Source organism: Bombina bombina, chromosome 6 (assembly GCF_027579735.1).
Source record: "Bombina bombina isolate aBomBom1 chromosome 6, aBomBom1.pri, whole genome shotgun sequence".
NCBI classification, from domain to species: Eukaryota; Metazoa; Chordata; class Amphibia; order Anura; family Bombinatoridae; genus Bombina; species Bombina bombina.
This window is the reverse complement of record NC_069504.1, coordinates 303,185,395-303,212,621: the sequence shown is the minus strand read 5'-3', so window position 1 is coordinate 303,212,621 and position 27,227 is coordinate 303,185,395. Positions and strand designations below refer to the sequence as shown.

Sequence of the window (27,227 nt, the reverse complement as noted above, 5' to 3'; positions counted from 1 at the left end):
TTGGATAAACTGTAGTAGAGCAGAAGGGTCTACAGCCTCAGGTATGCCCCTCAGACGCAGGTTGTTCCTCCTGCTCCGGTTTTCAAGATCCTCCACACGATCCATTAGAGTTTGCACAGTGCCCTCCTGAGCCTGTAAGAGACTGGATTGTTGTTGCATGTCCGAACTCAGGGTTTCCTGTTTTTCCTCTACCTGAGTGACACGTCTGTCCACAGCCATAATATTTTTCTTTAGCTCCCCGAACATGTTCTTAAAGTCCTGCATGGCGTTCTTTATATCCTCTTTAGAGAAAAGATGAGTGATATCGCTCTTTGTAAGATAGTTATGCACTTGTGTTCCATGCTCATGGTCCTTTTTCAATATCTTGAAAAAGCTTAACAGCCTTTTTCAAGATATTAAGGGCTCTGTATAAGACTTCACTAAGAACAACACTATTGGATTCTCAGTGTGTTGCAATTGGGTTCACAGTTCGAATCCAGACTCCAACACCGGTAATCTGCCTTTCTGGTTGGTCCAGCGGTATCACGTGACCCAAAGAAAGATGACGGCAGCGCTCACAGAAGCTGAGTATAGTATGCCGAGGCAAAGGGTCAGTAAGTTTCACCTGGATTGAGAAGGAAGCAGAAAAAAAACATAATTTATGCTTACCTGATAAATTTATTTCTCTTGTGGTGTATCCAGTCCACGGATCATCCATTACTTGTGGGATATTCTCCTTCCCAACAGGAAGTTGCAAGAGGATCACCCACAGCAGAGCTGCTATATAGCTCTTCCCCTAACTGCCATATCCAGTCATTCGACCGAAACTAGCCGAGAAAGGAGAAACCATAGGGTGCAGTGGTGACTGTAGTTTAAAATTTAGACCTGCCTTAAAAGGACAGGGCGGGCCGTGGACTGGATACACCACAAGAGAAATACATTTATCAGGTAAGCATAAATTATGTTTTCTCTTGTTAGGTGTATCCAGTCCACGGATCATCCATTACTTGTGGGATACCAATACCAAAGCTAAAGTACACGGATGAAGGGAGGGACAAGGCAGGTACTTAAACGGAAGGGACCACTGCCTGTAGAACCTTTCTCCCAAAAATAGCCTCCGAAGAAGCAAAAGTATCAAATTTGTAAAATTTTGAAAAGGTATGAAGCGAAGACCAAGTCGCCGCTTTGCAAATCTGATCAACAGAAGCCTCATTTTTAAAGGCCTAGGTGGAAGCCACAGCTCAAGTAGAATGAGCTGTAATCCTTTCAGGGGGCTGCTGTCCAGCAGTCTCATAGGCTAAGGGTATTACGCTCCGAAGCCAAAAAGAAAGAGAGGTTGCCGAAGCCTTTTGACCTCTCTTCTGTCCAGAGTAAACAACAAACAGGGAAGATGTTTGACGAAAATCTTTAGTCGCTTGTAAGTAAAACTTTAAAGCACGGACTACGTCCAAATTATGTAAAAGACGTTCCTTCTTTGAAGAAGGATTAGGACACAATGATGGAACAACAATCTCTTGATTGATATTCTTGTTGGAAACTACCTTAGGTAAAAACCCAGGTTTTGTACGCAGAACTACTTTATCTGTATGGAAAATCAGATAAGGAGAATCACATTGTAAAGCTGATAACTCAGAGACTCTATGAGCCGAGGAAATAGCCATCAAAAACAGAACTTTCCAAGATAAAAGTTTGATATCAATGGAATGAAGGGGTTCGAACGGAACTCCTTGAAGAACCTTAAGAACCAAGTTTAAGCTCCATGGAGGAGCAACAGGTTTAAACACAGGCTTAATTCTAACCAATGCCTGACAAAATGCCTGGACGTCTGGAACCTCTGCCAGACGCTTGTGCAAAAGGATAGACGGATCAGAAATCTGTCCCTTTAAAGAACTAGCTGATAATCCTTTATCCAAACCCTCTTGGAGAAAGGACAATATCCTAGGAATCCCAACCTTACTCCATGAGTAATTCTTGGATTCACACCAATGAAGATATTTGCGCCATATCTTATGGTAGATTTTCCTGGTTACAGGCTTTCGTGCCTGTATTAAGGTATCAATGACTGACTCGGAGAAGCCACGCCTTGATAAAATCAAGCGTTCAATCTCCAGGCAGTCAGTCTCAGAGAAATTAGATTTGGATGATTGAAAGGACCTTGTAGTAGAAGGTCTTGTCTCAGAGGCAGAGGCCAAGGTGGAAAGGATGACATGTCCACCAGGTCTGCATACCAGGTCCTGTGTGGCCACGCAGGCGCGATCAAATCATCAATGCTCTCTCCTGTTTGATTTTGGCAATCAGTCGAGGGAGCAGAGGAAACGGTGGAAACACATAAGCCAGGTTGAAGAACCACGGTGCTGCTAGAGCATCTATCAGCGTCGCTTCTTGGTCCCTGGACCTGGATCCGTAACAAGGAAGCTTGGCGTTCTGGCGAGACGCCATGAGATCCAATTCTGGTGTGCCCCAACGATGAACCAATTGAGCAAACACCTCCGGATGGAGTTCCCACTCCCCCGGATGAAAAGTCTGACGACTTAGAAAATCCGCCTCCCAGTTCTCTACACCTGGGATATGGATCGCTGATAGATGGCACGAGTGAGTTTCTGCCCAGCGAATTATCTTGGAGACTTCTAACATCGCTAGGGAGCTCCTGGTCCCCCCTTGATGGTTGATGTAAGCCACAGTCATGATGTTGTCCGACTGAAATCTGATGAACCTCAGGGTTGCTAACTGAGGCCAAGCTAGAAGAGCATTGAATATTGCTCTTAACTCCAGAATATTTATTGGGAGGAGTTTCTCCTCCTGAGTCCACGATCCCTGAGCCTTCAGAGAATTCCAGACTGCACCCCAACCTAGAAGGCTGGCATCTGTTGTTACAATTGTCCAATCTGGCCTGTGAAAGGTCATACCTTTGGACAGATGGACCCGAGATAGCCACCAGAGAAGAGGATCTCTGGTCTCTTGATCCAGATTTAGCAGAGGGGACAAATCTGTGTAATCCCCATTCCACTGACTGAGCATGCATAATTGCAGCGGTCTGAGATGTAGGCGTGAAAATTGCACTATGTCCATCGCCGCTACCATTAAGCCGATCACTTCCATGCACTGAGCCACCGAAGGGCGCGGAATGTAGTGAAGAACACGGCAGGAATTTAGAAGCTTTGATAACCTGAACTCCGTCAGGTAAATTTTCATTTCTACAGAATCTATCAGAGTTCCTAGGAAGGAAACCCTTGTGAGGGGTGATAGAGAACTCTTTCCCTCGTTCACTTTTCACCCATGCGACCTCAGAAATGCCAACACTATGTCCGTATGAGATTTGGCAATTTGGAAGTTTGACGCCTGTATCAGGATGTCGTCTAAATAAGGGGCCACTGCTATGCCCCGTGGTCTTAGGACCGCCAGAAGAGACCCCAGAACCTTTGTAAAAATTCTTGGGGCTGTAGCTAACCCGAAGGGAAGAGCCACAGACTGGTAATGCCTGTCTAGAAAGGCAAACCTTAGGAACCGATGATGATCTTTGTGAATCGGTATGTGAAGGTAAGCATCCTTCAAATCCACTGTGGTCATGTACTGTTCCATTTTGAACGATGGAACTCTGAGGAATTTCTTTAAGATCTTTAAATTCAAAATTGGTCTGAAGGTTCCCTCTTTTTTGGGAACCACAAACAGATTTGAATAAAATCCCTGTCCTTGTTCCATCTGTGGAACTGGATGGATCACTCCCATTATTAGGAAGTCTTGCACACAGCGTAAGAATGCCTCTTTCTTTATCTGATTTACAGATAATCTCGAAAGGTGAAATCTCCCTTGTGGGGGGGAAGCTTTGAAGTCCAGAAGATATCCCTGAGATATGATCTCCAACGCCCAGGGATCCTGAACATCTCTTGCCCACGCCTGGGCGAAGAGAGAAAGTCTGCCCCCTACTAGATCCGTTGCCGGATAGGGGACCGTTCCTTCATGCTGTCTTAGAGGCAGCAGCAGGCTTTCTGCCCTACTTGCCTTTGCTCCAGGCCTGGTTAGATTTCCAGGCCGGCTTGGATTGCGCAAAAGTTCCCTCTTGTTTGTAGCAGAGGAAGTTGATGCTGCACTTGCCTTGAAGTTTCGAAAGGCACGAAAATTAGACTGTTTGGCCCTTGATTTGGCCCTGTCCTGAGGAAGGGTATGACCCTTACCTCCAGTAATGTCAGCAATAATTTCCTTCAAACCAGGCTCGAATAGGGTCTGCCCCTTGAAGGGAATGTTAAGTAATTTAGACTTTGAAGTCACGTCAGCTGACCAAGATTTAAGCCATAGCGGCCTACGTGCCTGGATGGCGAATCCAGAATTCTTAGCCGTTAGTTTAGTCAAATGAACAATGGCATCAGAAACAAAAGAATTAGCTAGCTTAAGTGTTCTAAGCTTGTCAAGTATTTCAGTCAATGGAGTAGCTGTCTGAAAGGCCTCTTCCAGAGACTCAAACCAGAACGCCGCAGCAGCAGTGACAGGAGCAATGCATGCAAGGGGCTGCAGGATAAAACCTTGTTGAATAAACATTTTCTTAAGGTAACCTTCTAATTTTTTATCCATTGGATCTGAAAAAGCACAACTGTCCTCGACAGGGATAGTGGTACGCTTTGCTAAAGTAGAAACTGCTCCCTCCACCATAGGGACCGTCTGCCATAAGTCCCGTGTGGTGGCGTCTATTGGAAACATTTTTCTAAAAATAGGAGGGGGGGAAAACGGCACACCGGGTCTGTCCCACTCCTTAGTAATAATTTCTGTAAACCTTTTAGGTATTGGAAAAACGTCAGTACACACCGGCACCGCGTAGTATTTATCCAGTTTACACAATTTCCCTGGCACTGCAATTGTGTCACAGTCATTCAGAGCAGCTAAAACCTCTCCAAGCAACACCCGGAGGTTCTCAAGCTTAAATTTAAAAGTAGACATATCTGAATCAGGTTTCCCCGAGTCAGAGACGTCACCCACAGACTGAAGCTCTTCCTCAGCTTCTGCATATTGTGACGCAGTATCAGACATGGGCCTTAAAACATCTGCACGCTCTGTATTACGTCTAACCCCAGAGCTATCGCGCTTTCCTATGAATTCAGGCAGTCTGGCTAATACCGCTGACAGGGTATTATCCATGATTGCCGCCATGTCCTGCAAAGTAATCGCTATGGGCGTCTTTGATGTACTTGGCGCCATTTTAGCATGAGCCCCTTGAGCGGGAGTCAAAGGGTCCGACACGTGGGGAGAGTTAGTCGGCATAACTTCCCCCTCGTCAGAATCCTCTGGTGATAATTCTTTTAAAGATAACAGCTGATCTGTATTGTTTAAAGTGAAATCAATACATTTAGTACACATTCTCCTATGGGGTTCCACCATGGCTTTTAAACATAATGAACAAGGAGTTTCCTCTATGTCAGACATGTTTATACAGACTAGCAATGAGACTAGCAAGCTTGGAAAACACTTTAAATCAAGTTAACAAGCAATATAAAAAAACGTTACTGTGCCTTTAAGAGAAACAAATTTTGCCAAAATTTGAAATAACAGTGAAAAAAGGCAGTTAAACTAACGAAATTTTTACAGTGTATGTAACAAGTTAGCAGAGCATTGCACCCACTTGCAAATGGATGATTAACCCCTTAATACAAAAAACAGATTAACAAAACGAAAAATATGTTTTTTAAACAGTCATAACAACTGCCACAGCTCCTACTTTTGAAGCCTTTTGAGCCCTTCAGAGATGTCCTATAGCATCCAGGGGACTGCTGAGGGAATCTGAATGTCACAGTTTGTAATTTTAACTGCACCAACTGTAACTTTTATACTATAACAGTGGAAAGCCTCAGGAAACTGTTTCTAGGCAAAAATAAAACCAGCCATGTGTTAAAAACTAGGCCCCAATAAGTTTTATCACCAAAGCATATATAAAAACGATTAAACATGCCAGCAAACGTTTTATATTGCACATTAATCAGAGTATATACCTCTGATAGCAAGCCTGATACTAGTCGCTATTAAATCACTGTATTTAGGCTTTAACTTACATTAATCCGGTATCAGCAGCATTTTCTAGCAAATTCCATCCCTAGAAAAACTTAACTGCACATACCTTATTGCAGGATACCCTGCACGCCATTCTCCCTCTGAAGTTACCTCACTCCTCAGACATATGTGAGAACAGCAGTGGATCTTAGTTACTTCTGCTAAGATCATAGAAAAACGCAGGCAGATTCTTCTTCTAAATGCTGCCTGAGATAAAATAGTACAACTCCGGTACCATTTAAAAACAATAAACTTTTGATTGAAGAAAAAACTAACTATATTTTACCACTTTCCTCTTACTACCTCCAGCTATGTTGAGAGCTTGCAAGAGAATGACTGGATATGGCAGTTAGGGGAGGAGCTATATAGCAGCTCTGCTGTGGGTGATCCTCTTGCAACTTCCTGTTGGGAAGGAGAATATCCCACAAGTAATGGATGATCCGTGGACTGGATACACCTAACAAGAGAAATCTGTATCATTTGATTTCGGATTCCGGGTGAGTCATTTACCAGAAAACGCTGAAGTTGTTGTTCACACACCGAGGTTCTACACCATCAAATGTGCAGAGATTTGTTGTGTACACATAGTGGTTCAACACCTGTAATACCACATTGTGTTCTCTTTCCCTGCAATACTCTGTGGATCGAAGAAAACATCTATTAACTGGCTAAATACTGGAATATTTTTCAGGACTTTTTTATGGGTATAATGGCCCTTAGGCATTTTAACTGAGTTTTTACACCACCGGTGGTTCAAACTTTTGATTTTTCTTTTCAGATGATTTGTGTGTGTATATATTAAAGTGATATATATTTTATATCTGCATGTATCTGTTTTTATGGCTGCTGGTTAGTGTTCCCTTTATTTGTAGCAAGTTTCAGAGGCTTCCCTGATAATGTTCTCAATCATGATAGAACCGTTAGGGACCTGATAGGGAGAAAAAATTGTGGTGTGAGGAGAGCAGGTTAAGTCCCCTGGCTATACCTGTGTCCGAGTATCTACAAATAGCCTCTGGGCTATATGTGTGTAAAGTCACTTACCTTACGCAGCACCCCTCCACTGGCTTACCAGGCATGTCAATGTCAATGCAGCTGCAGAAGTATCCAGTATTGAGCACATCCAGTGCAGGTATCGAGTACCGCAGAGGATTGTAGTAGAAAATACCAGAGTGTCTCAGGAGGAGGCTAGGGACGAGTCCCTGCGACGCCTGAAGGTAGTTATGGCTGAAATCCTGTTCGGGAAATGCTGTGCACATAACAGGGTATTCCTGTGTCCCTGTAACATTCAGCTGCTGAGAGGAGTCTCTTCGGTTTTCTTTGCAAATGATACTCCCCAGGGACTCTGGGTCTCACATAGGTGTGAGTTCCCAATTTGTAATCCATAAGCAAGAAGCTGGAACAACCTCTATTCTCAACCGTTTCCTACGAGACCAAGAACAAAACTAAGAGATAGATGGGAGGGATTTTAAGATCTGATATCGGTTCTTGACCTACTCCTGGTGGGAAATATATCCCATATGTTTTGGAGGACAGTGGACCATCATCATTTTACGAAAGAAACTACAATTTACTGATTTACATTACAGGAAAGGCAAGCATAATAAATAGTGGTTTGCATTTTTTTCCTCTATGCATAATTAATACGTTTATGGGGAAATTGTTGATAGGTGCCTCACTTGTATGCTTTTGGGAGAAGGTGGGTGAGTTAAGAGTAAATTTTGCTCAAAAAAGCTGTAACATACAGTTGTTGTAAAATAAAACAAAAATAATAATAAAAAAACTAATAATAAAAAGTTTACCTCATATGAGAAATCTGACTTTCTAATTCTTGATTCTTTTTTTTAAAGTGCTCTATTTCTCTTTCAGATTCCACAGTTCTTACTCCTATCACTTGATCAGCAGTAACACCACGAGATTTCAGTTTCTTTTGTAATAGCAGTTTTTCTTGATCAGATCTAAAATGAAAGTGAGGGTAGAAATGGTTTTACTCAACAGCATTGTGATTCTGAAGTCATTAATTATGCAGAAGTGTTAAACTGGCCTATTACTTGAGACTACCAAGTCATTTTCAGGAAGAATACAACGATTTACTTAGATATACCCACATCATTATGGTGTATGAGCGCGTGTTACACAAAAATGAAACTGTATTGGCTCATCCACAAAGCAGGTTATAAAATGTATTCCCAACATAAGATATCGAAAGATATTAGTTTTTTCGATATGGGTGGGACACGTAATATGTATATATTTCTTGAGCCAGAAAGCTCAACTGCAGAATAATCAAACAGAATGATTGTAGGCGCAGCAGCCATAAAACCAACAAAGAAAATGGAAGAAAAACTAAATTTATGCTTCCATGGTAAATTAAATTTCTTTTATGATGGTGAGATTATCACTTTTGGGATTATACTCTCTGTCCACTAGGAGGAGGCAAAACAGACCTACACACCAGAGCTTTGAACTCTCCTACTCTCCAATAATCCTTCAGTCATACATATGGCCAAGTAGAAGGAAGGAAACTAGAAAGCAGGGAAGCCAAGCAGGACAAATGAAGTGCAAAGCAAGTTCCACCATCAACTGTATACAAAGAAGGGCGGGGCTTATAGACTCTCACCATCATGAAAGAAATTAATTTATCATCAGGTAAGTATAAATGTTTTCTTTCATAAAATGGTGAGAGTCCACAAGAACATCATATGTGGGATCTTATACCCAAGCAGTTTAGTCCATAATGAGGACAGTACAGTTAAAGGCAGGAATATTACCAATCAGGCACTGAAGTCTGCTGTACTTTCCTGCCAAAGGCCTCCTCAGAAGAGGCATACACATAAAATGGTAACATTTGGTAAAAGTGTGAAGAGAAGACCAAGTAGCTGCCTTGCAAATTTAGTCTATATAAGCTTCATGACAAAAAGCTCAAGAGGTAGCTACTACCCTAGTGGAATGAACAGTAATATGCCTTGAGAAACTTAAATTATGCTTACCTAATATTTTTTTTTTCTTTTGACGGGAGGAGTCCACAGCTACATTCATTACTTTTGAGAATTCAAAACCTGGCCACCAGGAGGAGGCAAATACACCCCAGCCAAATGTTTAAATACCTCCCCCACTTCCCTCATCCCCCAGTCATTCTGCCGAGGGAACAAGGAACAGTAGGAGAAATATCAGGGTGAAAAAGGTGCCAGAAGAAAGAAAAAATACAGCCTCCCCTTATGAACAATGCGGGCGGGGAGCTGTGGACTCTTCCCGTCAGAAGAGAAGAAAATTATCAGGTAAGCATATTTAAGTTTTTCTTCTTAAACGGGAAGAGTCCACAGCTGCATTCATTACGTTTGGGAAAACAATACCCAAGCTATAGAGGACACTGAATGCAAAACGGGCGGGTACAAAAGGCGGCCCCTTCTGAGGGCATCACAGCCTAAAACCCAAAACTCCCGACAGAAAAAACTGCTTCACAAGAAGCCAAAGGACAAAAAGGAAAAAGGCCAAGATAACTGCCCAACAGTTAAAACCAGCAAGGCCCTTGCTAGAGACCGCTCAAGTTATTAGACTCGACCGAGCCAAAAGCCTCTGAGGAGATGAAGTCCTCAACCTGAAAAAATAAACTCACCCCTGATCAAAAGAAAGGGGAAATATCCACATTCCCCCAGCGGGGAAGAAAAGAGACTCAGTTAAATGAGTCCGAAAGGACCCTCAGAACCCAAAGGGACTAGGACCAAGAAAAGGAACTCCAAGAGAGTGAACCAGGAGGATCAGGGGACCTATGAAAAGATCCTGCCGACCCAGCAAAGCAAAGAGAGGACTTGTAAAGCCCCCTCCACCTCAAAGGACAAAGAAATGTCCTGAGAACTTAAAAGGAGGAAAGAAAAATCACTCCCCTACACAGAGCGCTCACTCGCACCCAGAATAAAGCAACTTAAAGACAAACCGTCCCCGGGAGCCACTGAAAAACAGCATCAGATATCTGAATATGCTCCTCCAAGCCATAGGCGTCCTGCTACAAAGAAGGACTTAGCGACCACAGGTCGCCACCCTAGCTATGCAACCGCACAGGACCTTCTTCTTCAGAAGAACTCAGAAACAGTGCAGTACAGGACCTTCCAAAACAGAGGAAAGGAAGGAACCAAACCCAGAACCCGATAGAAAAAACGACCTGCCGAGGATGGAACCACCTCTCCCTAAAGAAGGTTCACAATAACTGTGATACGCGGATAAGATTCACAGATCGCTGACTCTCGCTCCGGCAATGGACCCAGCATCAAAGTGACTGATAATGTCCGAAAGACTTAGGGATTAAAAGTACCCCGAATCATAAACAGCTTGCGAGCACACATTCAAGGTACAAGTAGCTGCAGCTGGTTTCAAACTGCAAACCTTCCGCTTGCTAAGCAGCTAAGCTAACCCTCAGGCTACTTCAGCTGGCTGTTCAGGACCTGCAGGAAGGAAAAAGGGCCCTCCAAAGAGCTCGGGTTCCAGAACCCAGACACAGCCCCCTTCCAGAAGATGAAGGGCCTTCACAAAAAAAACCCCTCCACTATACTACAGTAAAGGCATGTCACAAGAAATCCATACCTACACACTGACGCAAGGCAGGGGGAACAACCCCACTAAACAGAGGAATAAAGAATACCTCCAAGCACCAGGTGGATACTAAGGGATATCAAATTCACCCCCAAAGGGAGGGAAAGTGAAGCCACAACTTAACAGCTTGTTAGCACACAATCAAGGTGCAAATGGATGCAGTTGATCTCAAACTGCAAACCTTCCGCTCATTAGACAGCTAAGCTAACCATCAGGCTTACTACAGAGGGGCTGAAGCGTAAAGCTGCAGACAAGCTCAAAAGGACATTACTGAAAGAAAAACCATCCAGCCACTAAGGCCAGCCCAGTAAGTCTAAATCTCCCTGCAAGAGAGAAAAATACGCCCGTATGAACAGAAGACGTCCAGGAACCGGAAAACTGGGCCGTCCCGAATCAGTCCTAAGGGATCTGGATAAAGACTCCCAAAATTCCAGTCAAAGACAGGACAAACAAACCGGGGCACCCGGAAACTCGGAGTTGACTTAAATATTTAATAACCCTTGAGGTAAAACTAGGTTACCCCATCCGGAGAAGACTTTGCACCAGAGGCGATGCAATCACAGTCATATCCAAGACACCTTGGACACTGAACTTTCACTAAATGTCCCATACACAGAGAGCTTAGGACACCCACAGCGGGATACAACTCCCAACATAACTCTGGAAGGCCTTAAAGGGACATGAAACCCACATTTTTTCTTTCATGATTTAGAAAAAGCATGTAAATTTAAACAAATTTCTAATTTACTTCTAATAAATAATTTGCTTCATTTTCTTGATAACATTTGCTGACAAGCATATCTAAATAGGCTCAGTAGCTGCTGATTGGTGGCTGCACATAGGTACCTCGTGTGATTGGCTCACCCATGTTCATTGCTATTTCTTAAACACAGCATATCTAAAGACTGAAGCAAATTAGATAATAGAAGTAAATTGGAATGTTGTTTAAAATTGTATGCTCTATCTAAATCATGAAATAAATATTTTGTCCCTTTAAGGCTCTAGGGGCAATTTCCACTAAGTCCAAAGACTAAGCAACGTATGAGAAAACAGAAAACTCTGCTTAGGAATGCTAGCTGTCACCAGAATCATGAGACGGAAGATAAAATAGGAGCTTTACCTCGGATCAAGCTCACAACTTCCTGCTTCAGGTACGGTGGAGCTAACCACTACGCCACATCTCACTTAGAAACTGGGTAGAGAAGCTAACAAAAGTCTCCAAGATCCTCAGGATCCACTTCCCCAACACCCCTACAGCTCAAGGATTGAAGAAGGAGCATGTATCCTAGCCACTGGGGGGAGAAAATCCACAAACGCCTAAGCAGGGACGACACAGGAAAGAGGGGAGACAAACTAATCTGTACATCTCCCAAAAATATGGGAGCAGACAAGATCCCGGAAGTAGAAAAACCAAAAGGCTTTAACTTCCAGAAACAGATTACCCGAAGCCAATCCCAAGGGAGGGGACAAAAAGGCCCATCAACCTCAACCCGAAGGACAAGACTGCAAGAGGAGACGAGGGAAATCGCCCAGATTGATCCCTAGTAGGATCTGCTCTGAACCCCCGCCCACGAGGAACAGGACAATGAGGACTGAGTACAATCCCCTGATGCCCCACCCAAAGGCAGAACGAGAACCAGCCTGATGTTTGGGAACGAAGGCTTCCTCTACCATGTTTTAGCTCTGCAAGGGCAGAGCCTCAAAAAATTTATGAAGCTCATGGAAGGTTCACTTCACAAAAACTCTTAGCAAAAAGCAAAGATTATTCGATCTGAAGAGACACCAAAAATAATAAACTCCTCATCCAAGAGAGCAACTCACCACCCAGCCAGGTCAGCCGGTTACACCGGCACCAGATGGATGAAACAGACCGTAAGGAGCAGAAATAGCGCCCTATCAGAACCAGCCTGCTACATAGGGTACTCCAAACTGAACCAGGCCACAGAAAATTTGATACCCCACGAGGACTCGATAAAAGGATTTAAAGACCTAACAATGTACTAACACTTTAACATGTGACTTCCGCGGAAGTGCCCAAAAGAAGACAAAATCGCTAGAATCAAATTCCAGAGAAGAAATATTTCCCAACAGAGAAATCATAACAGACATGAGCTTCTTAAAAAATAAATAAAATACATCGAACCGGATCAAATAAAAGAAGAGCATCACCCGCAGGTGAACGCCCAAGAAGAATGGGTACACCAACAGGACCAGACAATCAGAGACCCCATTCTTCCACAGCTCAGAACTGGAATAAGATATCCAAAAAAGAAAGTGAAATTGAAGACGACCAGGAGATTAACCTTATCCCCACACGTCTAACCCAGCTTGCCGTGCACATCCAGAACTGCCAAAACATGCCGTAGCAGGACATGAAGGCGTGCCAGTCTATAACGAAAAGCAAGACTTACCTCCCCCGGGGCAACTGACGACCCCGAGGGATGGGCCCCTGAAGCTTCGGAGGAGACCGCTTCCTAAGATGGCTAATCTTACCCAGGCGATCCCACGCCTGACGAGCCATGGTTAGCATAACACGGACAGTATCTCAGCAACACCTCCTCTGGAAGATGTAAATGCGCCAGGGCCATAGATATGGCCATGCGGAACTGTGTCGTAACCTCTGGAGGAAACAAGTCGCCTTCCGGAGAAGGGGTGACGGCATTAGGGACACCTGCTTGCGTAGCCAAAGAAGGTTCTAGAGGACACGCCGCACGGGATATGGGATCCCCAGGGGCGGATGGCTTGGCGGACTCTAAGTTCCCTGTAACGGGAGAAGAGAGCACTCTAGAGAGGCATTCGAAACATAACTGATGGGTAGAATCTGAATCAGAGACATCTGTCTCCAAAAAATCTGAATCCTCCATAACTTGGTATATAGAAATTATGAACAGAAAAATAAAAAATGGCACCTTACACCCCCAATGGCTGGGGCACTCACCACCTCCTGAGACCCAGACAGCTAGCGAAACAGACTCTCTCCGTCGCCACGCCGTTAGGATTACGGAAATGGAGCACAGAAGCGTGATCACGCCTTGTCACAAGGTGCACCATGCAGGCCATAGAAAAGCGTGCCAAGGCCTACAAGGGCTGCGTAGCCTGACAAGAAAAGGCTGTTATGTTCCGATCTAGTCACGAGCCCAAGTAACACTACACATTAGCAAACAGAATCACATAACAAACATGATTAAAGTCCCCCCCCCCCTCAGGAGATATTAACCCTTGATTCCTTATAAAGATAAAGGAGTCCCACTGAGACCCTGACTTTTTCGTTTACATTACATTTTCACACCATCAAAGTAAAATTAAACAATCTTACTGGAATCAACGCCGTGGAACAGAAACAAAGCCCTTCAAGTGTGACAGATAGTAGCCTTGCTTCTGATATGGACTTGAGAGAATAAAGCAGGCAGCAAAACTCATCAACGCGGATTACTAAGGAGCTGTTAACATGAGTCGGGATGGTTTCTCCCTGCATCTCCTGACTCTAACATTCATCCCGGCTCTCACTGAGAGGCTGACAGGATTACTTAAAAATCTAAAGATGGGTGTCACACCCGTATGCAAATCTGAAGAAAAGGAAATAATTTTTTTTAGTATCAATGGTTAGACCTCAATTGCCGAGACAAAATAGATGTATATTAGTGTAGCAGAAAGTTACTGAAAAATACAATGACAGGATGTATCTTCAATTGTAACACCAAGCTGTGATTTCTATAATGGTGGTGTAAATAGTATTACCCTATAGCTGCCTCATGTGCAGAGGAATGCACTGAGGGAATGCAGCAGGGAAATCGGTTTACACCCCAGAGGTCAGATAAAGTAAAATAGGTAAAAACAAAAATAGAATATGATGCACAACAACTATAAAAAATATTCAATAGTTAGTGCAACAATTAATTAAATGAGGTGTGATTGGAGAAAATAAAAATAAAGTATTATAGGAATTTATCAATGTTGAATATTGTCCAATTAGCTTAAGAACTGAATAGGACTGAAATATTGTTGCAGCATACCACAGCAGAATTAATTATGAAGATTAGGCTTACCGGAGAAACTATTCGTTTGAGAGAGCTGAGTGATACAATGTATCGTTATAGAGCGCTGTGTAGTCCGACTGTGCTGAAGTTGGCGTGTGACGTCACAGCCTCGTGGCTTGCATGAGCGTAATTGTATCCCAGCTGACTGCCGAAACAGTGTAATCCGGAGCAAAAGAAAATGACAAAGTGTTAAAGGGCGCTGTGGATAAATAACATAATATAGTTTTACCAAATGCTGAATCGTAGGAAATGTGAACAGTCTTCACTTTGGTAGATTGATCTGGTTGCGTGAATCCGTCTGTTAGGAAACTCAGTACAGAGCAGGAGTTGGCTTGTAGTGTATGAGAGGTATAACTTCAATACTAAGCACTTTGTGAAGTGGGAGGCAACCTTAAATAGGGTGGAGAGGATAAGGTGAGCAGAGAATTAAAGGGATAGTGATTACTGACAGGTAATATGAGAGGAAACCCTGACAGAATCCCCCATCTAATGAGCAACTCCAGGGGCTCATGGTCCTGGGCGATCAGGGTTTCTTTGATGAAAACTGGAAACCAGACGAGGTGCTGAAATGTTGCTAGCAGGTTCCCAAGAGTCTTCCTCCTTGGAGTAGCCCTTCCAGCTGATGAGGTATTGTAGAGCTCCTCTGTACAGGCGGGAGTCGAGAATAGATCTTATTTCATACTCGACATTTGGATCAATGGTAATGGTAGGAGTAGACCGTTGATTTGAGTTACGTCTAACCTCCCTATACGGTTTTAGTAGGGAGACGTGAAATGTTGGGTGAATCTTTATTGTATCAGGTAACTTGAGTCGAACAGCATTTGGATTGATCACTTTCTCAACTGGATATGGTCCAACGAAAAGAGGGGAGAGTTTTCTAGATGGAGTATTCAATCTCAAGTTTTTTGTAGAAAGCCATACTAAATCGCCTATTTGGTAGACTGGAGGAGTTCTTCTGTGTTTGTCATAGTAATGTTTTTGTATGTCTTTGGCCCGTTTTATGGAGGATTCGATAGATTTGAAATTAGAGGAGATGGAGTCAGATAATTCTGAAATGCTGGGAGAGAGAGACTGTGAGGTAGGTAACAACTGAAAAGAAGGGTGAAAACCATAGTTTGCAAAGAACGGGGTTTGATTGGTAGTGGCATGTAACGTATTATTATAACAGAATTCGGCATAAGGTAAAAGTTCAGACCAATGATCTTGTTGTGTAGAACAGAATGCTCTCAAGAATTGCTCAAGCCACTGATTACATCTTTCCGTCTGTCCATTTGTTTGTGGATGATACGCAGTAGTAAGTTTTCTGTCAATGTTGAATATTTTACAGAATTGCGACCATAACTTGCTGGAGAATTGTGTGCCTCGATCGGAAAGGATAGTAGAGGGTATACCATGGTATTTGATCACATTGGAAATAAGTAAACGGATAGTCTCCATAGCAGTAGGTAGTTTGTTATATGGAATAAAATGACACATTTTTGTGAACAAATCCACAACAACAAGAATGGTGGTATTTTTTGAGGAAAGAGGCAGGTCAACAATAAAATCAAGTGCAATGTCAGACCATGGCCTGTTTGGTGTAGGTAGAGAAAGTAGCAAACCATAGGGGGGCTGTTTTTCCTTTTTTGAAACTATACATGTACCACAAGTTTGAACATGGTTTTTTATGTCAGTGGTCATATGAGGCCACCAATAGTTTCTGTTAACTAATTCTAAAGTCTTAGTAATGCCAGGATGCCCAGCGAGTACAGAGTCATGTACAGAATGGAGGAGAGTAGATCTGAGAGTAGGTGGGATGTATAATTTAGAGTTGAAGTAGTAACAGCCATCGGGTTTGATAATAAGATCAAGCTTCGCCTTTGTTTTATCCTTTCTTTGTTCAGTTTTTAGGATAGGCATGGAGTTTGTGGTGAAACAGAGAAAATTTTGAGGTGGGATAAGAGATTGTTGAAGGGATGGTAAAGGTTTGTCCACTGGCATACGAGAGAGGGCATCCGCCTTCTGATTTTTTCCAGATGGGCGAAAAGTAATTAGGTAATTAAACCTTGATAGGAATAGATTCCAGCGGACTTGTCTAGCAGATAAGGTCCTAGTAGACTTTAGGTACTGTAAATTCCTATGGTCGGTATAAATTAGAATAGGAATAGCAGTCCCTTCCAACAGGTGTCGCCAATGTTCCAAAGATAGCTTTATAGCAAGTAACTCTTTATCCCCGATGGGATAGTTTTGTTCAGCCAAATTCAGGGTTCGTGAGTAGTAGGCGACAGGGTGTAGGGGTTTTTTCAAATCTTCCCTCTGAGACAAGATTGCGCCTACTGCATAGTTGGATGCATCGACTTCCAGGACAAATTGATACTTTGGGTCAGGGAAGCGGAGGATGGGAGCAGTGGTAAATTTTTCCTTGAGGAAGTCAAATGCTTTTTGAGCATCAGAGGACCATTTGAAAGTACTATTAGATTTTGTTAATGAAGTAAGTGGAACTGTGAGCTTGGATAAATTTTTTATAAACTTTCGATAAAAGTTGGCAAATCCCATAAAACTTTGTACTTGTTTTTTTGTTTTAGGGATAGGCCACTGTAGAATTGTATTGATTTTGTTGTCCTCCATACGAATGCCTGCTGGGGAAATTTCGTAACCTAGGAATGAGATAGACTGCGAATTGAATATACATTTTTCAGCCTTTGCGTATAGATGGTTACTTCTAAGTCTGGAGAGAACTTGTTTAACATGAGTAATATGTTCAGATAAGGACTTGGAGTATACCAGTATATCATCCAGGTAGATGACGATGTAAACATCCAGGATATCTCTGAATACGTCGTTGATAAGATGCTGAAAAGTAGCAGGGGCATTACATAACCCAAATGGCATGACGACGTATTCGAACAATCCATAACGAGTTCGAAACGCCGTCAACCATTCATCCCCAGATCTTATTCGGATTAGGTTGTAAGCCCCCCTTAGGTCTAATTTAGTGAAGTATTTGGCCCCTTCAAGTCTCTCTATGAGCTCCGGAATCAACGGTAAAGGGTACCTATTTTTTATGGTAATCTGATTTAATTTTCTATAGTCGATTATGGGTCTTAGTGAACCGTCTTTATTTTTCACAAAAAATATCCCCGCTCCTGCGGGAGAAGTAGAGGGGCGAATGAAGCCTTTTTTTAGATTTTCATGGATGTAAGTTTTTAAATGCAGAAGTTCAGGGTTCGACAGAGGGAATATATGCCCACAAGGTATTTCAGATCCTGGGATGATATCAATGGGACAATCGTATTTACGATGAGGGGGTAGGTTTTCACTTTCTGTCTTACTAAAAACATCAATGTACTCTTTGTACACATCAGGTACAAGGTTTTCAGGTGACACTTCGGTTGTCTGTAGGATAGTGACCGGAAAACAGTTGTTAATACAGTAAGGAGAAGAGAAAGTCAGTGAGTTGTTAAACCAGTTTATAGTTGGATTGTGAGTTTTAAGCCATTGAATACCCAGAACCACAGGGGAAACAGGTGAACATATTACATCAAAAGTAATAAATTCTCTATGGTGGTCAGTGGTACTCACCAGGAGGGGTACAGTTTCATAAACCACAGGACCAGTGGTGATTTCTCTACCATCTATTCCCCTAAGAAAAACAGGAGACTTTTTCTGGGTTAGCGGTATTTTATTTACAGTGACATACTCCTTATCTATGTATGAAGCAGTGGCTCCAGAATCAACTATCGCGGATGCGCTGGCCCGCTGTTGATCCCACTGTAAGAGAAGAGACAGTGTTAAATAAGAATGAGTTTGTACCTGGGTAGTACAACAAAATGGCTGGTATGAAATCTTACCCTTGTTCTGTCTGAGAAGGGATGGACAATCTTTTACTGTGTGATCGTCAGAAGCACAATATAGGCAGAGATTTAAGTTGCGTCGTCTGAGTTTCTCTTGGGGAGAAAGAGGACCTTTTACGAATCCTATATCCATAGGTTCAGCCAAGATTTTAGTAGAGGAAGTAGTATGTGAGGTAGTAACTTGTTTTTTGTAAGAGAAATCATGTGAAGACCTCTCTTGCTGCCTTTCCCGGAGGCGTCTATCTATGGTGATGGACAGGGTCATCAAATCTTCTAGTGTAGAAGGTAGATCTATTCGTGAAAGTTCATCTTTAATAGGGTCAGACAAACCCAATCTAAACTGGTTCCGCAATGATAAGTTGTTCCACTGTGAATCTTTTGCCCATTTCTTGAATTCGGTGATGTAGTCTTCTACAACCCTCTTTTTCTGTCTTAATCCTCTCATGGCTGTTTCTGCAGTAAGCTGTTTGTATGGGTCCTCATACAGCTGACCCATAGCAGTGAAAAAATTCTCTAATGAGTTTAAGATTTCTTCATTGTTCTCAAAGAATGTATTCGCCCAAGTACGGGGTTCACCCCTTAAGTATGATATCGTAGTAAGAACCCTCACCCTATCAGTAGGATAGGTATGAGGTTTTAATGCAAACATAAGCAAGCATGCGTTTTTGAATTCTCTATACTGGGATCTATCCCCATGGAATTTTTCTGGGGGACTAACTTGCGGCTCAGAGCCAGAAATTCTTTTGTCAACCAAATCCCTAATATAAGCTTTTATAGTCTCATTCTCTGTTTTAAGGGAATTGAGACCATCAGTTAATAAATCAACCCTTTGTTGAAGGGCAATTATGTGTGGGTTGGTCTCAGCTGGGTCCATATTACTTTAGGGCTTAGTATTCTGTCACACCCGTATGCAAATCTGAAGAAAAGGAAATAATTTTTTTTAGTATCAATGGTTAGACCTCAATTGCCGAGACAAAATAGATGTATATTAGTGTAGCAGAAAGTTACTGAAAAATACAATGACAGGATGTATCTTCAATTGTAACACCAAGCTGTGATTTCTATAATGGTGGTGTAAATAGTATTACCCTATAGCTGCCTCATGTGCAGAGGAATGCACTGAGGGAATGCAGCAGGGAAATCGGTTTACACCCCAGAGGTCAGATAAAGTAAAATAGGTAAAAACAAAAATAGAATATGATGCACAACAACTATAAAAAATATTCAATAGTTAGTGCAACAATTAATTAAATGAGGTGTGATTGGAGAAAATAAAAATAAAGTATTATAGGAATTTATCAATGTTGAATATTGTCCAATTAGCTTAAGAACTGAATAGGACTGAAATATTGTTGCAGCATACCACAGCAGAATTAATTATGAAGATTAGGCTTACCGGAGAAACTATTCGTTTGAGAGAGCTGAGTGATACAATGTATCGTTATAGAGCGCTGTGTAGTCCGACTGTGCTGAAGTTGGCGTGTGACGTCACAGCCTCGTGGCTTGCATGAGCGTAATTGTATCCCAGCTGACTGCCGAAACAGTGTAATCCGGAGCAAAAGAAAATGACAAAGTGTTAAAGGGCGCTGTGGATAAATAACATAATATAGTTTTACCAAATGCTGAATCGTAGGAAATGTGAACAGTCTTCACTTTGGTAGATTGATCTGGTTGCGTGAATCCGTCTGTTAGGAAACTCAGTACAGAGCAGGAGTTGGCTTGTAGTGTATGAGAGGTATAACTTCAATACTAAGCACTTTGTGAAGTGGGAGGCAACCTTAAATAGGGTGGAGAGGATAAGGTGAGCAGAGAATTAAAGGGATAGTGATTACTGACAGGTAATATGAGAGGAAACCCTGACAATGGGTAATGAAGGGGGCGCCTTTAGCAATCTGGGGTTCTGTAATTCTCAATCTTTATATAAATTTAGTAAAATAAAGCTAAGTACGAAATCTTTGTGTTGTTGATATTAATTTTATTAATATTAATTTTATTTATTTATCCTGATGTGTTAGGCTATAATTTCGCTATTTATAAAGATTTCAAAATTAATTGAAGTATAAAAATAAAAAGACCTATTTTTAACTTTCAGGTGCTAAATACCTTGTGAATTTCTAATTCCCTATACCAATTTCTTATATATATATACATACAAAGAGAGAAGCGCTTTACCAGGAACGAACAACAGCTCAGTGGCTTGTTCTATGGCGATTTACCACCCGGAAGCAGCCTCTTTTAGACCAGTGTGCTTTTCACAGAAGAAAACTTTCCTGAAGTATATATGTCTGATCCCGCCAAGTAAGGTCAGTCCAGCCCCGAAATACCAGGCAATTCTCCTCTGAACAAGGAACATGACAACCCCAGACGATCGTTTCGGCCTCCTATGGGCCTCGTCAGTGAGGTGCAGCCACATTCCTCTAAGCACACTGAGCAAGGAGTCCACGTCTGGTTTCCCCCATCACCCATAGGGAGACTTCCCTAGGGTCATAATAATTTGCATACAAAGAGAGAAGCGCACTACCAGGAACGAACAACAGCTCAGTGGCTTGTTCTATGGCGATTTACCACCCGGAAGCAGCCTCTTTTAGACCAGTGTGCTTTTCACAGAAGAAAACTTTCCTGAAGTATATCAGTCTGATCCCGCCAAGTAAGGTCAGTCCAGCCCCGAAATACCAGGCAATTCTCCTCTGAACAAGGAACATGACAACCCCAGACGATCGTTTCGGCCTCCTATGGGCCTCGTCAGTGAGGTGCAGCCACATTCCTCTAAGCACACTGAGCAAGGAGTCCACGTCTGGTTTCCCCCATCACCCATAGGGAGACTTCCCCAGGGTCATAATAATTTGCATACAAAGAGAGAAGCGCTCTACCAGGAACGAACAACAGCTCAGTGGCTTGTTCTATGGCGATTTACCACCCGGAAGCAGCCTCTTTTAGACCAGTGTGCTTTTCACAGAAGAAAACTTTCCTGAAGTATATCAGTCTGATCCCGCCAAGTAAGGTCAGTCCAGCCCCGAAATACCAGGCAATTCTCCTCTGAACAAGGAACATGACAACCCCAGACGATCGTTTCGGCCTCCTATGGGCCTCGTCAGTGAGGTGCAGCCACATTCCTCTAAGCACACTGAGCAAGGAGTCCACGTCTGGTTTCCCCCCATCACCCATAGGGAGACTTCCCCAGGGTCATAATAATTTGCATACAAAGAGAGAAGCGCTCTACCAGGAACGAACAACAGCTCAGTGGCTTGTTCTATGGCGATTTACCACCCGGAAGCAGCCTCTTTTAGACCAGTGTGCTTTTCACAGAAGAAAACTTTCCTGAAGTATATCAGTCTGATCCCGCCAAGTAAGGTCAGTCCAGCCCCGAAATACCAGGCAATTCTCCTCTGAACAAGGAACATGACAACCCCAGACGATCGTTTCGGCCTCCTATGGGCCTCGTCAGTGAGGTGCAGCCACATTCCTCTAGGCACACTGAGCAAGGAGTCCACGTCTGGTTTCCCCCATCACCCATAGGGAGACTTCCCCAGGGTCATAATAATTCGCATACAAAGAGAGAAGCGCTCTACCAGGAACGAACAACAGCTCAGTGGCTTGTTCTATGGCGATTTACCACCCGGAAGCAGCCTCTTTTAGACCAGTTTGCTTTTCACAGAAGAAAACTTTCCTGAAGTATATCAGTCCGATCCCGCCAAGTAAGGTCAGTCCAGCCCCGAAATACCAGGCAATTCTCCTCTGAACAAGGAACATGACAACCCCAGACGATCGTTTCGGCCTCCTATGGGCCTCGTCAGTGAGGTGCAGCCACATTCCTCTAAGCACACTGAGCAAGGAGTCCACGTCTGGTTTCCCCCATCACCCATAGGGAGACTTCCCCAGGGTCATAATAATTTGCTTACAAAGAGAGAAGCGCTCTACCAGGAACGAACAACAGCTCAGTGGCTTGTTCTATGGCGATTTACCACCCGGAAGCAGCCTCTTTTAGACCAGTGTGCTTTTCACAGAAGAAAACTTTCCTGAAGTATATCAGTCTGATCCCGCCAAGTAAGGTCAGTCCAGCCCCGAAATACCAGGCAATTCTCCTCTGAACAAGGAACATGACAACCCCAGACGATCGCTTCGGCCTCCTATGGGCCTCGTCAGTGAGGTGCAGCCACATTCCTCTAAGCACACTGAGCAAGGAGTCCACGTCTGGTTTCCCCCATCACCCATAGGGAGACTTCCCCAGGGTCATAATAATTTGCATACAAAGAGAGAAGCGCTCTACCAGGAACGAACAACAGCTCAGTGGCTTGTTCTATGGCGATTTACCACCCGGAAGCAGCCTCTTTTAGACCAGTGTGCTTTTCACAGAAGAAAACTTTCCTGAAGTATATCAGTCCAGCCCCGAAATACCAGGCAATTCTCCTCTGAACAAGGAACATGACAACCCCAGACGATCGTTTCGGCCTCCTATGGGCCTCGTCAGTAAGGTGCAGCCACATTCCTCTAAGCACACTGAGCAAGGAGTCCACGTCTGGTTTCCCCCATCACCCATAGGGAGACTTCCCCAGGGTCATAATAATTTGCATACAAAGAGAGAATCGCTCTACCAGGAACGAACAACAGCTCAGTGGCTTGTTCTATGGCGATTTACCACCCGGAAGCAGCCTCTTTTAGACCAGTGTGCTTTTCACAGAAGAAAACTTTCCTGAAGTATATCAGTCTGATCCCGCCAAGTAAGGTCAGTCCAGCCCCGAAATACCAGGCAATTCTCCTCTGAACAAGGAACATGACAACCCCAGAAGATCGTTTCGGCCTCCTATGGGCCTCGTCAGTGAGGTGCAGCCACATTCCTCTAAGCACACTGAGCAAGGAGTCCACGTCTGGTTTCCCCCATCAACCATAGGGAGACTTTCCCAGGGTCATAATAATTTGCATACAAAGAGAGAAGCGCTCTACCAGGAACGAACAACAGCTCAGTGGCTTGTTCTATGGCGATTTACCACCCGGAAGCAGCCTCTTTAAGACCAGTGTGCTTTTCACAGAAGAAAACTTTCCTGAAGTATATCAGTCTGATCCCGCCAAGTAAGGTCAGTCCAGCCCCGAAATACCAGGCAATTCTCCTCTGAACAAGGAACATGACAACCCCAGACGATCGTTTCGGCCTCCTATGGGCCTCGTCAGTGAGGTGCAGCCACATTCCTCTAAGCACACTGAGCAAGGAGTCCACGTCTGGTTTCCCCCATCACCCATAGGGAGACTTCCCCAGGGTCATAATAATTCGCATACAAAGAGAGAAGCGCTCTACCAGGAACGAACAACAGCTCAGTGGCTTGTTCTATGGCGATTTACCACCCGGAAGCAGCCTCTTTTAGACCAGTGTGCTTTTCACAGAAGAAAACTTTCCTGAAGTATATCAGTCCGATCCCGCCAAGTAAGGTCAGTCCAGCCCCGAAATACCAGGCAATTCTCCTCTGAACAAGGAACATGACAACCCCAGACGATCGTTTCGGCCTCCTATGGGCCTCGTCAGTGAGGTGCAGCCACATTCCTCTAAGCACACTGAGCAAGGAGTCCACGTCTGGTTTCCCCCATCACCCATAGGGAGACTTCCCCAGGGTCATAATAATTTGCATACAAAGAGAGAAGCGCTCTACCAGGAACGAACAACAGCTCAGTGGCTTGTTCTATGGCGATTTACCACCCGGAAGCAGCCTCTTTTAGACCAGTGTGCTTTTCACAGAAGAAAACTTTCCTGAAGTATATCAGTCTGATCCCGCCAAGTAAGGTCAGTCCAGCCCCGAAATACCAGGCAATTCTCCTCTGAACAAGGAACATGACAACCCCAGACGATCGTTTCGGCCTCCTATGGGCCTCGTCAGTGAGGTGCAGCCACATTCCTCTAAGCACACTGAGCAAGGAGTCCACGTCTGGTTTCCCCCATCACCCATAGGGAGACTTCCCCAGGGTCATAATAATTTGCATACAAAGAGAGAAGCGCTCTACCAGGAACGAACAACAGCTCAGTGGCTTGTTCTATGGCGATTTACCACCCGGAAGCAGCCTCTTTTAGACCAGTGTGCTTTTCACAGAAGAAAACTTTCCTGAAGTATATCAGTCTGATCCCGCCAAGTAAGGTCAGTCCAGCCCCGAAATACCAGGCAATTCTCCTCTGAACAAGGAACATGACAACCCCAGACGATCGTTTCGGCCTCCTATGGGCCTCGTCAGCGAGGTGCAGCCACATTCCTCTAAGCACACTGAGCAAGGAGTCCACGTCTGGTTTCCCCCATCACCCATAGGGAGACTTCCCCAGGGTCATAATAATTTGCATACAAAGAGAGAAGCGCTCTACCAGGAACGAACAACAGCTCAGTGGCTTGTTCTATGGCGATTTACCACCCGGAAGCAGCCTCTTTTAGACCAGTGTGCTTTTCACAGAAGAAAACTTTCCTGAAGTATATCAGTCTGATCCCGCCAAGTAAGGCCAGTCCAGCCCCGAAATACCAGGCAATTCTCCTCTGAACAAGGAACATGACAACCCCAGACGATCGTTTCGGCCTACTATGGGCCTCGTCAGTGAGGTGCAGCCACATTCCTCTAAGCACACTGAGCAAGGAGTCCACGTCTGGTTTCCCCCATCACCCATAGGGAGACTTCCCCAGGGTCATAATAATTTGCATACAAAGAGAGAAGCGCTCTACCAGGAACGAACAACAGCTCAGTGGCTTGTTCTATGGCGATTTACCACCCGGAAGCAGCCTCTTTTAGACCAGTGTGCTTTTCACAGAAGAAAACTTTCCTGAAGTATATCAGTCTGATCCCGCCAAGTAAGGTCAGTCCAGCCCCGAAATACCAGGCAATTCTCCTCTGAACAAGGAACATGACAACCCCAGACGATCGTTTCGGCCTCCTATGGGCCTCGTCAGTGAGGTGCAGCCACATTCCTCTAAGCACACTGAGCAAGGAGTCCACGTCTGGTTTCCCCCATCACCCATAGGGAGACTTCCCCAGGGTCATAATAATTTGCATACAAAGAGAGAAGCGCTCTACCAGGAACAAACAACAGCTCAGTGGCTTGTTCTATGGCGATTTACCACCCGGAAGCAGCCTCTTTTAGACCAGTGTGCTTTTCACAGAAGAAAACTTTCCTGAAGTATATCAGTCCGATCCCGCCAAGTAAGGTCAGTCCAGCCCCGAAATACCAGGCAATTCTCCTCTGAACAAGGAACATGACAACCCCAGACGATCGTTTCGGCCTCCTATGGGCTTCGTCAGTGAGGTGCAGCCACATTCCTCTAAGCACACTGAGCAAGGAGTCCACGTCTGGTTTCCCCCATCACCCATAGGGAGACTTCCCCAGGGTCATAATAATTTGCATACAAAGAGAGAAGCGCTCTACCAGGAACGAACAACAGTTCAGTGGCTTGTTCTATGGCGATTTACCACCCGGAAGCAGCCTCTTTTAGACCAGTGTGCTTTTCACAGAAGAAAACTTTCTTGAAGTATATCAGTCTGATCCCGCCAAGTAAGGTCAGTCCAGCCCCGAAATACCAGGCAATTCTCCTCTGAACAAGGAACATGACAACCCCAGACGATCGTTTCGGCCTCCTATGGGCCTCGTCAGTGAGGTGCAGCCACATTCCTCTAAGCACACTGAGCAAGGAGTCCACGTCTGGTTTCCCCCATCACCCATAGGGAGACTTCCCCAGGGTCATAATAATTTGCATACAAAGAGAGAAGCGCTCTACCAGGAACGAACAACAGCTCAGTGGCTTGTTCTATGGCGATTTACCACCCGGAAGCAGCCTCTTTTAGACCAGTGTGCTTTTCACAGAAGAAAACTTTCCTGAAGTATATCAGTCTGATCCCGCCAAGTAAGGTCAGTCCAGCCCCGAAATACCAGGCAATTCTCCTCTGAACAAGGAACATGACAACCCCAGACGATCGTTTCGGCCTCCTATGGGCCTCGTCAGTGAGGTGCAGCCACATTCCTCTAAGCACACTGAGCAAGGAGTCCACGTCTGGTTTCCCCCATCACCCATAGGGAGACTTCCCCAGGGTCATAATAATTTGCATACAAAGAGAGAAGCGCTCTACCAGGAACGAACAACAGCTCAGTGGCTTGTTCTATGGCGATTTACCACCCGGAAGCAGCCTCTTTTAGACCAGTGTGCTTTTCACAGAAGAAAACTTTCCTGAAGTATATCAGTCTGATCCCGCCAAGTAAGGTCAGTCCAGCCCCGAAATACCAGGCAATTCTCCTCTGAACAAGGAACATGACAACCCCAGACAATCGTTTCGGCCTCCTATGGGCCTCGTCAGTGAGGTGCAGCCACATTCCTCTAAGCACACTGAGCAAGGAGTCCACGTCTGGTTTCCCCCATCACCCATAGGGAGACTTCCCCAGGGTCATAATAATTTGCATACAAAGAGAGAAGCGCTCTACCAGGAACGAACAACAGCTCAGTGGCTTGTTCTATGGCGATTTACCACCCGGAAGCAGCCTCTTTTAGACCAGTGTGCTTTTCACAGAAGAAAACTTTCCTGAAGTATATCAGTCTGATCCCGCCAAGTAAGGTCAGTCCAGCCCCGAAATACCAGGCAATTCTCCTCTGAACAAGGAACATGACAACCCCAGAAGATCATTTCGGCCTCCTATGGGCCTCGTCAGTGAGGTGCAGCCACATTCCTCTAAGCACACTGAGCAAGGAGTCCACGTCTGGTTTCCCCCATCAACCATAGGGAGACTTCCCCAGGGTCATAATAATTTGCATAC

At 44.2% G+C, this 27,227-nt stretch overlaps 1 protein-coding gene and 1 non-coding gene across 2 annotated transcripts in view; both read right to left on the bottom strand.

Annotated features, from left to right (window-relative positions):
* The window catches only part of CEP290 (centrosomal protein 290), an 862,077-nt gene that overhangs the window by 240,252 nt on the left and 594,598 nt on the right, over positions 1-27,227 (bottom strand). The window contains 1 exon segment of the mRNA XM_053716925.1: positions 7,812-7,967. Coding sequence (XP_053572900.1) covers positions 7,812-7,967 — 156 coding nt within the window.
* On the bottom strand, positions 12,276-12,387 carry LOC128665334 (U5 spliceosomal RNA). Its single transcript, XR_008403093.1, has one exon. It is a non-coding gene; the product is annotated as a U5 spliceosomal RNA (small nuclear RNA).